The sequence below is a fragment of the Thermobia domestica genome, chromosome 6 (assembly GCF_964235325.1).
Source record: "Thermobia domestica chromosome 6, izTheDome1.hap1.1, whole genome shotgun sequence".
NCBI classification, from domain to species: Eukaryota; Metazoa; Arthropoda; class Insecta; order Zygentoma; family Lepismatidae; genus Thermobia; species Thermobia domestica.
This window is the reverse complement of record NC_137459.1, coordinates 228,003,658-228,018,178: the sequence shown is the minus strand read 5'-3', so window position 1 is coordinate 228,018,178 and position 14,521 is coordinate 228,003,658. Positions and strand designations below refer to the sequence as shown.

Sequence of the window (14,521 nt, the reverse complement as noted above, 5' to 3'; positions counted from 1 at the left end):
AATAACCATGAGTATGGATTCGAACACTCCACTTCCATGTTTGTCTTTTTACTTTTTGCAGCTACATCGGAACGTTCAATTTTTATTCTTTACTAATTGCAAATGGCGTTTGCATTCAAAATATGAGGAATTTTGGTGGCATTTGCTCGGATATTCTTCTCTTTTGAAATGAAGAAAAGAATAAAAGCAATACACAAAGACAAAAAGTATTATCAGTACTAAACATTACCAATAATAATTGCTACGAAAGACTAAATACGACCTCTTTCATCATCTCTCATGAGCTGTATGTATTATTAACAAAAAATCTTAAAAATGTCCTCACCGAAGATTCGAACTGGCGACCTTTGCATTTGTAAGCCAGCACTTTAACCACTACACCACCACTAGTTGTCGGCGTATTTGTTGTATTTGTGTTTTATGTTCCCACTTCAACAATTTTTACTCATTTTTTCTAAGTTTAACAGCTGTTTCTGGCTTTCTCTTTCGGTGTCGTCCTTTATTTACACTATGTACTATTCGTATTCACAGCTTGTGTCCCTCTGCAATGTCTTATTCAGATTAAACTTTTCTTTTTGCCCCTCAGTAAACATTTGATTGATTTAATTCTCATACTCTCCACAGATAGAGAGCAGGAATGCCAAACTCGAAAAATAGGTGTACATTTACTTTCCTGACAGATAATACTATTCTTCAAGGCATGATCGCAATTTTAAGATTACCAGGAGGAACTGAGCTCAACACTTATTCAGCATTCATTTTCTAAGGACTGGGAAGTATGCACCATATTAGAGGCTTTATGGGTGAGTGAAGCATGTAAACGTAATGATATCATCAACTGTTGACTTGTTTTTTCACATTCCAGTTTCATTTTTTTAGAGTATGAGCAAAGTATATTTTACAGAAAATTAGTTTCTGAGTCATTGAGAGCTGAACATACACATGTAAATGCGTCTTTCGCCTGAATAATATTAAACTGGAATTAATGTTGGAAATGCGAACTGCAAGCAAACAAATAATGTTCTTGCACTCTAGTGCTTATACATAAAATTACACGCATTGAATTTGTATTCGTTTCCTAATATTAGCACACTATCCATTATAGATAAGTTTGAAATTGTAGGAACTGTAATACAGTGGTACACAAGAAAGCCTGAAAACCAAAGAAGTATAAAGTAGGTAATTCACTGACCTGAAATGCTCATAGGGGCTATGTAAATTTACAGTTAATGTATCTTTGTTTAATAGCCCATTGACTGTAATTTTACTTCCAGGCTCATAGGAAATCTCGGTGCCAACAACAATTGTTTCATCAAGTCTCTTATGATCAAACAACAAACATCCTTGAAAATAATTTAGTTGCTGCAATGGCGTCTCAATATGAACACTTGATTTTAAGTAGGTCCCATTCAAATATTGCCATGTCGAATCAAAAATGAACTGAAAAAAAAGAAAATAAATTTTTAATGAAAATTCTGTAAAAAAATAAAAATTAAATAACAATGCCTTCATTTCGAAAGCTAGACATTTAAGTGATAGAAAAGACAATACAAAAATATTTGAAATGAATTAAGGAATGAGTTGACAGAACCCTCAAAATGGACGCATGTCCTTTGATTATATCCGTTTCTTTCTTTTTAAATAAGCTTTATGTTCTTCGTTGAAAGTACCATCTTCATAAATACCATAGAAGACTATTACTGAAATTAACGTCTACCAGCTATGTGCATCTTATTTCAGTGTTTGCCAGAGCGTAAAGGTAAGTCAATCATGCTTAAGGGCTCTTGCAATATTAAGCAAATGCTGAGTACATTGATCATCATATGTGAACGATTGTTTGATGGCATAGCCCAGGGTAACAAAAATAGCAAATCAATTATTTGTAACCATAATTCCTGATGCTCATTAACAATTCAGTATGCACCATATACTGACGTTCTCACAAGTAGTGCATAAACACCTTAACATAAGTCATTTTGATAGAAAACACATCAGTAAATAAATATATACACTGCCAAAAATTATATTATGTGTAAGGTCTTGTAGCTAATATACGAAAATTGTGAAGATGTATATCGCCTATGTAAATATGTCTGTAGTTTTAGAATAAAAAAGAGATGAAACAAAATACTTGGTTAATTTCCAATGTAAATTATTTTGAGCATAAAAGAGGTATAGGTTATCTAACATTGGAAAATTTCGGGTTGATGTAATTGAAACATTTGCGTTGACGTCTGGTTGAAAATAAGCCTTAGCAACACAACATAGGAAAGGACAAAAAAAAATCACGTGTTGAATTTCACTAACTCAGTACATGTGACATTCATTCTAGAGATGCCTTGGTCCTGGTCAGGGATCGCAATTAACAAAATAATGTTGAGGAGAATATCTTGGCCTGGTTTTTTGGTTCTTGAAGATGTACTATGGTCCATCGCGACGATTTAATTAGTAAACAAACATTTTGTAACATAATGAATTACCTTCTTTTCTTCCTATTATTACTAACCGCTGAAGGTAATAATGGAACTAAGATTACAATTTCTGTGGCATGTCAAATTTCCTTGTCATCAATATATTTATGTAAGCGTGTACGGTTTTAAGTACATTAGAATGTACCAAATTTCACAGAAGTAAATTCCCACGTTAAGCGGGTTCGCAAATACAGGCTCATAACTATGAAAACATTTACGATCACTCCAACCCCAATCCTTTCACAGATTCAACGTGCTGTATACAAGTTATTACGACGTAATTGAATGCACTTTATACAAAAAAGACTTTTATGTATTGCAAGACCTGCTACGCCCAAATATTTACCACAAACGTATAGTCGTACCGACATAAACAAAACATAAAAAAAAGTATGGAGCAGGAAACCACTTTACATAGAAATCTAGAGAAGCTCAGTAAAAACGTACGAACTTGTTGAGTGGTTTAGGTCAATAGTCTGTCAATCATAAGTTTGTGTGTTCATATAGGAGGTACTATAGGAGGTACTCGTTTTGTTTTTTTCTCTTAAAAGTGTGTTCCTATTTTCAGCAGAGGACTGAGAACATTTCTTTGAATAAATCTTTGGAAACTACTTTTCTTTCAAATTCGATTAGAAGGGAACATTATATGAATTGCAAATCTAAAGTAAACAGCTGAAAACAAAATATTAAGTATGTTCAATATTTCATTATTATCCTTTGATTTGTAATGAAAAGCTAAAGCATTCATGATTTCAGAAGATTCTCCCCGGGTAATGGTCAATATATGAATAAGAGAAAACTGATAGAAAATTATTAGTCCTCTTTTAGCATGATTGAAGATATGGCCACGAAGGGGAAAATTTATATCGACAGGGTCTCAAATTCTCCCACAGGCCTTGCCCTGAAATCATCACTGTTTGAAATGTTTCTTTAACAAACACCTAGGTAGAATATTACCTTTATTTCTCGTTCTACGATTAAAATGGCAAAATCATAATTTTAAAGAGAATTATAAAACGATAAGCATAAAGTTTTATAGAACTAATGAAGTAAATATTATTGCGTACGTTATCGATTTCAAATCGGATTAAAACTAGAATATTCATATGCACCGCACTTTCAATAAATCCTCTCTATATATAATTCTTACTGGAAAGCTTGTTTAATTCCAAATACTTAATCAATATTTTAATAATATATTTTTATTGTAATACTTTTACTATTCAATGTCGTATACACTTTATTTCCCAAAGCAAAACCTCGCAAATGTACAGTGGGTTAGTGAATATTATCAAGTAAATTATCATTTAGTTTACGTATATACTTCATTGCCTGATTTGAGACTTCGTACTTTAACTAATAATAATAATAATAATAATAATAATAATAATAATAATAATAATAATAATAATAATAATAATAATAATAATAAATCATAGCCATATCTTATAAGAATTTCATGCTTACTCAATAAATGAATTCAACGTGGTCTCTATTCGAAGTCCTTTTTATTGGAATCCGATAGAAATAAAAAGATAAACTTTGAGAACAGGTAAAGGAAAAATGTTACTTTGGTGGGACTGGAACTAACTTTTAAGACTTCTTTACAATTTACAGACAAACGCCTTAGATACTTTGTTTTATTTTCTTTAAGTGAACTCATTCACCGAATGTGTTTGAGTAACGTCTCTATTTTCTACTCGGTTATACAATAATTTCCTTTAAGCTTGGACGACAGGAACACGAATACAAAAATATCTGAAACAGTTAAAAATCCAATGTTCCCCACCGGGAATCGAACCCGGGATCCCGTACAGCAAAAGGCACACCTGCTAGCCGCTAGACCAGCGGGAAGAGAGAACGAAATGTATTTTGTAGTGTCTGAAGTTTATACCTATTTCGCCCTGATGTAACATGTCTATTGATTTTTTTAATGTTTACTATATTCGTTACTTTGAGGAATGGTATATGGTATTGATATAGGCTCTACTACTTATTCGTCCATAAATATTACATAAATTATCAGGATTATTTATGTTCTCCATGGAAATTTACTGGTGCATGCGCAGTAAAAACAAAAGATTGCAGTTTACTGATATTAATCCGAATGCAGATTTCTAACAGGCTGTCAGAATTCCTCAATGGAAGCAGTGGTTCCCAGTCTGAGGTCCGGCAGCTTCCTCCTGGTTAAGCATGAAGAGGGAGTAAAGGAGCGAAAGCTACTGGCAGAAATGAATTGTGAAATAAATAAATAAAGCACCATTTATAATGGCTCTTTAAAATTATCTTGACAATTTTATAATGACTGTTTAAAAAAATAATAGTGTACTAGGAGAGTATGCTAAAGTCTTGCTGGAAATAAATATAAATACCTGAGATGATGATGATGATGATTATTATTATTATTATTATTATTATTATTATTACTATTATTATTAATATTATTATTATTATTATTATTATTATTATTATTATTATTATTATTATTATTATTATCGGTCTCCCACTTTTTGGCTGAGATGTGAAAGTTTCTCCACTTTCTTCATACCACTAAATCAATTTCTTCACTGTTTTCTTGTCACAGCCCATACCCCAAGCTACCTGAATGGCAGTTTTTCTCATAGCTACTCGACCTATGATTTGCCCTACAGCCTTTAGAGCAAGGCATTTTGACAGCCTGTAGAAATTTGCATTTTGATTCGTATTAGCAATGACAGTAAAGTGGATTTTTCTGTTTCTACTGTGCATCATCAGCAGTATTCCGCCATTACCAGCGGGTCACTTACCACGGCTGAGAAGCCGCCATGCTCCACGATCTTCTGTTAACCTTTCCATCTTCACATACGATTCTGATTTTGGTATCGCCAGTAGCCTAATTCTGTTTATATATACTCTAATTTGTCCTCTCCCCCTCTTTCCTGCCACCATACCCTGTAGCACATCCCTCATGATACAGTTCCTTCTTAGCCAATATCCCGACCAGTTTCTCTTCCTCTTCTTAATATCTTTCTCCTTCCGCTTCTAACACCCTCTCATTCGTTTTCCTCTCGACTCAGCTATTTCTCTCCATTCTTCTCGACGCACATATTTCAAAAGTCTTCAAATGCTTCTCATTATTTTTGCGTAATGTCCATGTTTCTGCCCTATGCATACAGTAAAATACTGTACACGAAGCATTTTATGAGTCTTTTTTTTTTAAAAAAAAAAATTCTATTCAAGGTCCCAGAAAATAGTATTTTCTTCATCCTAAATGCTTCTTTCGCCATTTCTGTCCTTGCTTTTATTTCACGTTCGCATGCCATATCATCACTAATAATACTACTCAGATATCGACAACTAGTCATTTGTTCTTTTCTCCCGCTCCTAATTCTATTTTTGACACACATCCTTCGTTTAATCACCATGGATTTTGTCTTTCTTTCATTTATTTTCATCCCATATTCTTCAGAAGCCTTTCTCAAGTTTTCTACGTCTTATTAATTTTCTTTTTAGATTCTGCAACAACAACTATATCAACCTCAAACTCTATACATATCATTTTATCTCTTAAGGAAGTTCCATCTTCAGTAGGTAGACTCGATTTCGCTATCTCTTCTACATAGCTATTAGATAATGTCGGCGAAATACGTAATATCTCTTGAACTCACCTTCCAATTATACTGTCTGTCTACTATGCATGCACCAGCGAATTTCCATGAAAGATCATAAATAATTCTGATAATTTATATAATAATTATGGACAAATACGTAATACAACGTATATGAATAGCATATATCATTCCTCAAAGTAACGAATACAGTAAACATAAAAACATCAATAGGCATATTACATTAGGGCGAAATAGGCATAAATTTCATACACTTCAAAATACATTTCATTCGCTTTTACCGCTGGTCTAGTAGCTAGCACGTGTGCCTTTGGTGTACGGAGTTCCGGATTCGATTCACGGTAGGGGAATTTTGAAATTTTAATCGTCCTAGATGTTTTTGTATTCGTGTTCCTGTCGTTCAAGCTTAAAGGAAATGATTGTAAAACGTTTATAAACAAGAAGAAAATAGAGACAAGTTTTTCCGAAACGTTCAGTGAATCAGCTAAATTGTAAGGAACTCTTAAAGGTTAGTTCCAATCTCACCAAAGTAACATTTTTTGTTACCTGTTCTGCAAGTTTCTCCTTTAATTTCTATCGGATTCGAATAAATAGAACTTCGAATAGAGGCCACGTTGAATTCATTTATTAAGCCTGAAATTCTTATAAGAATTTCTATTATTATTATTATTATGGCTATTATTATTATTATTATTATTATTATTATTATTATTATTATTATTATTATTATTATTATTATTACTTGTTAAAGTACGAAGATTCAACTCAGGCAATGCAGTATTTACGTAAACTAAATGATAAATTATTTGATAATATTCACTAGCCTACTATACATTTGCGAGGTTTTGTTTTGTGAAATGAAGTGTATAGGACATTGAATAGTAAAAAATTACAATAAAAATATATTATTAAAAATATTGATTACGTAATTGGAGTGAAACATGCTTTCCAGTACGAATTATGTAGAAAGGATTTACTTTAAAGTGCGATGCAAACGAATATTTTAGTTTCAATCCGACTAGAAATCGGTAACTTACACAATAATATTTACTTCATTAGTTCCATATATCTTTATACATATCGTATTATAATTCTTTTTTTTAAATTATGATTTTGTAATTTCAAAACTTAGAACGAGAAATAAATGTAATATTCTTCCTAAGTATTTGCTAAGGAAACCATTCAAATAGTGATGATTACAGGGCATGACCTGTGGGAGAATTTGAGACCATGTCGACATAAATTTCTCCCTTCGTGGCCATATCTTCGATCATGCTAAAAGGGGACTAATAATGTTCTATCAGTTTTCTCTCATTCAGATATTGACCATTACCCGGGGAGAATCTTCTGAAATGATGAATGCTTATAATTAGTGTTTCATTACAAATCAAAGGATAATAATGAAATATTGAACATACTTAATATTTTGTTTTCAGCTGTTTACTTTAGATTTGCAATTCATATAATGTTCCCTTCTAATCGAATTTGAAAGAAAAGTAGTTATCAAAGATTTATTCAAAGAAATGTTCTCAGTAATCTGATGAAAATAGGAACACACTTTTAAGAAAAAAAACAAAAACAAAATGAAAATTTCCTACAGGATTTGAACACATAACCTTATGATTGATAGATTATTGACCCATACAGCTCGACCAATTTTTTTTTAATTGACTAACCGAACATGTCTCAGTAACTTATTTGAACTACTTACTACTTAATTTTATTTGCTTACTTGACTTTTTTCCAATCACCTAGAACGACAGGGACACGAACACAGAAACATCGAGGACAGTTAAAATCACAAAGGCTCTCCCGCCGGCAATCGAACCCGAGACCCCGTACGCTAGAGGCGCACGTGCTAGCCACTAGACCACCACGGGAAAGGCACCACGAATTCGTACGTCTTCACTGAATTTCTTTACACTTTACTGTAAAGTGGTTTCCTGTCCATACTTTTTTTATGTCGATACGACTATAATTTTGTGGTGAATATTTGGGCGAAAAAGGTCTTGCAATGCACAAAAGTCTTTTTCGTATAAACTACATTCAATTTTAAGTCGTAATAACTTATATACAACAGGTTGAATGTTTGAAACCATTGGGGTTGGAGTGATCGTAAATGTTGTCATAGTTAGGAGCCTGGATATGCAAACCCGCTTAACGTGGGGATTTACTTCTCTGAAATTTGGTACGTATTGTGGTTTGCAAGTGGTGTGGCGATATGATAAAGGTGGTTAGGTCACCTAGAGGTGATAATATCAAATTAACATACAAATAATTTATCTATACTTATTGAGAAGTCTTGCACCCGACTTCCCTCTGGAGAAACCACTACCACTGTACCACAATATTGCAGTATAGAAGCATATGCTGGCCTCAGGGTTTATCCGCTTATTCTGAGGAGAACAACTCTAGTTATGATGTCTGGAAGCTAATAGTAAAGGAGGTAGAGGTGTGGGATTCGAATTTAGAAAAAAAAATACATCACAGCCTCAGCGTAATAATTTAAAACGGTGCAATAATTGAAAGACTTACAATTTGTTCAAACCCCCCTTTACATTCATAACTAGAGGATGATAACGATTCATTTTGGGGCGTTCTTTTCCCTAGCCCCAACTGGGAAATTGTCAGCAGTTCTACGTGTATAATAAATCACATCTCCAGCCTGAAAGGAAAAGACAAGTAAATATTTGCAGTTGGTGTTACTCACCCTGTTGGAAAATTAATACATCTGAAATCATGGTGAACAACTCATTTTATTGTCGGTAGAGCACTAATAAATGAGTAATATTGGAATAATAACACTAGATCCTGGTTACATTGACTCCTTGAAATATTTACACACTTAAATGAAAATTCTATATTTAATATTTATACATACATATACATACATACATACATACATGCATACATACATACATACACACACACACACACACACACACACATATATATATATATATATATATATATATATATATATATTCTTTCTCTTTCGAACTTCTAATATAATTCAATACGACTAGTTAAAATTTAAAAAAAATCGAATTCTTTAATATAAATATTATGAACTTTTGATTTCGGCAATCACTATAAACAACACTGTTAATTTATTTTAGATTGGTTTCACTGTTTATATGCTAGCACCGTTCATCGTCGACACTGCATAACTGTAGTCACAGTTCCACTATTATGTGTGTAACTTACAGGAGATTCTTCGCTGTGCAGTACATGTCTGACTCCCAAATAGTTATGTTGACGTTGAAGAAGAACGTCTTTTACTCTTACTAACTATTTAATAGTTACTCAATCCACTACTTCCTTAGGAGGTACGACACTGATGCTGTATCGTACTAGCGGCTCCGCAGTTCATTCTGTCTCGTCTCAGATGATGTACTTATTCACCAAATAGCACGGCGAATTAACATATATTTAAACACTCGAAATACGAATTATGGTACTTTACATGAAAGAAAAGAAACTGAACCCATCTTCCACTCCGGTGTCAGCTTCACAGTTTCGATTCAAGACAACCTTGGTGAAGTTCTCGAGGTGACCCTGCATGATTAGTTAGTAGTCAAAGTTTGTGGGCTTACTTGCTAATCACCATTAATGGTAAAACACTGAACAATTAACTGAAAGACTCCCATCTTGAAGAAACAAGGTACTTGAACAGTTTATACATTGATTTCTTTCCCTCGAGAGTACAGTTGCAGTAACTCACATTCTTATTCGTACACACATTAATTTAAAAGAAAACCACTATATATTAAACATACTGGTGGTGAAATTGACAGCAGATTGCTGGAGGAGTAAGATAGGACAATGATAGACAAACCCAGTGGAGAAAGGGGGCTAAACAAGGACACCATAGAAAGACAAAAAAGAAAACATATGATAACTTCCGAATTTACGCCACATTGTTATTCGTTCACTTGTACACAGGTTTACATTTCATATACTAAAAATGAAAGAAACAGCATCAGAACACGAGCAGAGCTAGTGTAGCGTACAGTCAAAGGACATATTATCTGCTGGTGTTAATCGCGGTGTACACAGGTAAATAAACCTTCAAGAATGGGGAAGAGTTAAGAGCTAGGAAAGAATGTCAAAGAGACAATCGTAACGCTAGCATTACGGGGGAGGTCTTTAAGAAAATAGGACAATTAATAGTAAAAAGGCACACAACACTTCAATATGTGGTAAACAAGTTTAAGCATAGTGGTTCAATGAGAAATAAACCAAAAAAATCGATGAATGAGAAGTTAAGTGAGAAGGACGAGAGAGTGATTGTGAGACAGATGAAAACAAATCCCCGACTAAGTGCTCCAAAAGTCCAAAAGATAATAGAATGTGCTACAGGGAACAAAGCAAGCACTGAGACGATTCATCGAGTGTCACACAAATACCGTTACCATGGTCGAATATCTCAAAAGAGGCCATTCATAAATCGTAAGAATCGTAAGTTACGACTTCAGTTTGCAAAAGAACATGTTAACAAGAGTCACAAATTTTGGAACAATGTCTTTTGGTCAGATGAGACTAAAATTAATCTCTTTGGGTCTGATGGGGTACACAGGGTGATGCGAAAACCCGATTTGGACAACAATATTGTCAATACCATACCCACTTAAAAAAATGGAGATGGTTCTACTGTGCTTTGGTTGTGCATTGCTAAATTTTAGTTTATTGATGGTTACAATGGACAAGTTATGTACCTTGACATTTAAGAATGTTAAGCAAAGTGCAGAAAAATTGGGCATGCTACCAACTTATATGTTCCAACATGATCACGATCCCAAACATACGGCAGGTATAAATCGGGACTGGTTAATTTGGAATGTAAGCAACAATTGCATACCCCTCCCCAATCCGCTTACCTTAACCCTATTGAACACTTAAGGGCTTATCTGAAACCTAGGATTCACAATAAAAACGCTAAGTCAAAAGAAGACTTAAAACGGGTGGTGACGGAAGAATGGGGCCAATATCAGTCCTGCCACGTGTACTACTTTTCTCTATTCTACACAGCAGCGATGTATGGCAGTTATTAAATCCAAAGGCTACGCTACAAAGTATTAGTTATTTTGTTCTTTCATAAAATTGTTTCTTACGTTAATGTTTATATCTAACTGTACGAATATCAATGTGGGGAAATATTGCATATCTTAATTTAGTTCTCATGCATTTTATATTATATCGGTTTGTAGATTGTTTCTTTGTATCTGGAACAACAAACAAGTGTTTCAGAAGTATTTATATTCAAGCAGAAATAAACTTCCTTCATTTGTTTACGCTCATATCTCTATTTTCTTTATGATCACCATGTGCACGAATATGATTGTGACATACTGTATTGAAATCGTGTGTATTGCAAATGCAATACACTGCTACTTTTTAAAACCGGCACTTGTAAACAAAACAGTTCTGTAATCATAAATTGTATGTATAATAATAACAACTTTGGTAGAAAGCTGGTAGAGAATAATAACGAAAGTAACTAATAGGAAGAACACTGTTCAAAAATAATATATCCCAACTCACAAACTTTTACATTCCCGTTATGAGCAATTGGCTCATAACATCGGGAAACAGGAATCGACGTGACGTGTTCCATCAAACCTAGAACTGTACTACTCACTCTTTTTGGCTGTTGGCTCCCTTGCCAATGCCCACCACCCTACACAAAGAACTGTCGAAACTCGCCCCAATGGTCTGTGCTTTTCAATAGTAAATGTCCCAAGGCGATGTTCGTGGTGGTTGGGCCACCGTGCAATTTCCGATAATGTGCTATCCAAAACATAAGGAAATAACTTCAAATATTTCATAATTTGACGAATTAATCGTTGATATGACAACGCCTTTATTAACTTTAAACTTTCTATACCAAAACCATATCAGTCACTTCATCGGACATTCAATATTTGATAATTTAAACCACAATTAAACACAACACTGTGATTTAATTATGAAATTGCAATGACCTCTACTAGGTACTACCGCCTCCATGAGGTGATGCATTGAGGAGATCCTCATCTGTCTTCTGCCAAGAGAACAGATTTTTTACTTGACAAAATTGTCAACATGTTGGAACCTATACATTGCTATAGCTCAAAAGCCATTAATGAATAATATAATAACACACACAGACAATACATATAAATTCCTTTGCCATATCATGACACTATATTATTTACATAGAAATTTCAATTTTCCACCCAATGAGTCTTGTCGTCTTCAAATTTTCACTCGTCAACCCCTTCAGAGAAGAAGAGGTGAGGTACGTTGCAAATACAGTAATGATAGCAAAATCTACAGATAACTAAGTGTCTCTGGCGGAAGGAAACACGATGTAAAATCAAATTATGAATTATTCTCGTAATTTTCAAGAACATCGTACTAGTAATCGTAATAGGACAGTATTAGTAATTTTGTTCAAAAATAGTCAAAATAAATAACACACATTCAAACTGGCATAGCATTCTGGGTAAAGAAGCAGAAGATTCGCTCGCTTACGAGAAGTGACGGTTATCCTCCGACGCTAGAGCTATCGTGGTTGTGAAAATCTTGTGAAACGTGTGGAAACCTACTCTATTCAACTACCAAGTTTGGCAGAGATTTCCTAAAAATTTCATGAGAATTGAAACAATAGGAGAGAACCATGTTGGACGCAGCGAACCCAACTTGAATTCCATTTTCAGACTTGGGTTGCTGTACATTAACATGTTATTATTTAATTCTTACTAGTACTAGACTAGACACCTTCCTTATATCGAGGCAGCAACAGTGGACTAAGGGGTCGGCCAGTCAGAATGCTGTCTTTTTAAAAAGGAAAAAAAACTCTCCGTTCATGCTCTTTTGTACATCCAAGTTCTCATCATATTCAATACACAAATATGCTTTTTTTTTCATGCAGATAACTCTCAGTATTACAGCTGTAAATAATATGTATATTAATATCCTCCTCAGTAGAGATGTTTCATGCAATGCTATTAGTAATTTAATTTCCTTCTTCAATAGTAAAATATATAATTTACATTTTATCCTACGAATACTGTCGTATTTCGCTCTGTGGTACCTAATTATGACACTAAGTATTTATCAACATAAATTAATTACATCAGACACAATTTAAATTTTGATATGCAAATGTGCACTCATCTGCATTTTGATATGCAGATGGTGAGCTGAGGGCACTGGGCTCTCTACAGTACATGTAACCTCCTAACATTTTTTTATTTTCGTCGTTAGATTATTAACAAAAAAAATAACAAATGTAATACAATGCAACATAAAGAATTATAATTAGATATGGATCCATTGGTGACAACAATGAATAAACATAGTGTTAACATGGCCCTCTCCTTTACTCTCCGCTGCTTTGTTTCTTTCCATTTCTTTACTTAACACGCGGTGAGTTTCTACATTTTCGATATTGAAGTGTGATTTCTGATCAGTGCTATGGCGACAATAAGACGTTGTTAGTCTTTCGGCATCGTAAAGTAGCGTTTGCTATGTGTGTGGGTGTGGTCAATTTGCAGATAAAGGACAAACTATCACTGAATTCATTATCGCTGAAACAAACATGTAATACATACTTCTGACGCCGTTCGGGAGATAAAGACAAAACTTGGGAACCCCACATTATTTGTGAGTCGTGTTACATTGCTTGAATGAGCTAAGGGAATAGGAAGTTCATAAACAGGTCTTAACTATTAAGATAGTGAAATTGCTCCTTGATCCAAATTGGGTTGTCGTTGACCGAAAATGTTACTTTCGGCCTAAAGGTACCTCCGAAAAATTCGACCCCTACAACCACTCCTTGAATTATATCATATATGCTCAAAATTTATTATTTTTAAATTATGGTAGGGGTGGCCAAAATAATTAGAAAGTTTCATAGACTGTAGATACTATACAGGTGTAAATGTATGTTTTCTTTAAAAAAATATGCGTATTTTCTTGTTGTTTTTGTGTGTTGAAAAATTCAAAAAAAATATATATATATACGAAAAAAAATCGGGGGGACACATCGCTGACATCTGTACGAAAGGTTGTAATACCCATAGGTACAACTAACATTTTTTCAGTGTCTAAAAGTGATGCTAACATTATTCAAAACATAGAACTGAAAAAAAAAAAACTTGTTTTTTCACAGTTTTTCATTTTTTTTTTTTTTTTACCATTTTAGGATCCTCAAGGACAAAACTTTGAACTTTTCTTTGCCAGAGTTAACGATTTTCATTTCACTCTCATCACTAATTTATTTCAAACTGGCTCTAAAGTACACATTATTCCAATCAACGAAGACAGGGGCAAAGATTGAATTATTGCAAATTATATGATGTTTGATTTTTGACTTGTTCTCATTATCAGAGAATATTTATGTGTACCTTATTGCTTTGTATGATAAAATAAATGAATGTGTATAGTAGTGCTCTC

At 33.7% G+C, this 14,521-nt stretch overlaps 1 protein-coding gene across 2 annotated transcripts in view; it reads right to left on the bottom strand.

The window, feature by feature from the left end:
* Positions 1-14,521, bottom strand: part of Apoltp (Apolipoprotein lipid transfer particle) — a 6,186,292-nt gene that overhangs the window by 2,212,087 nt on the left and 3,959,684 nt on the right. For both annotated transcript variants that reach the window (XM_081762641.1, XM_081762640.1), the window contains exon 38: positions 1,193-1,440. In XM_081762641.1, coding sequence (XP_081618767.1) covers positions 1,193-1,440 — 248 coding nt within the window. The remainder of the gene's footprint in view (positions 1-1,192; positions 1,441-14,521) is intronic.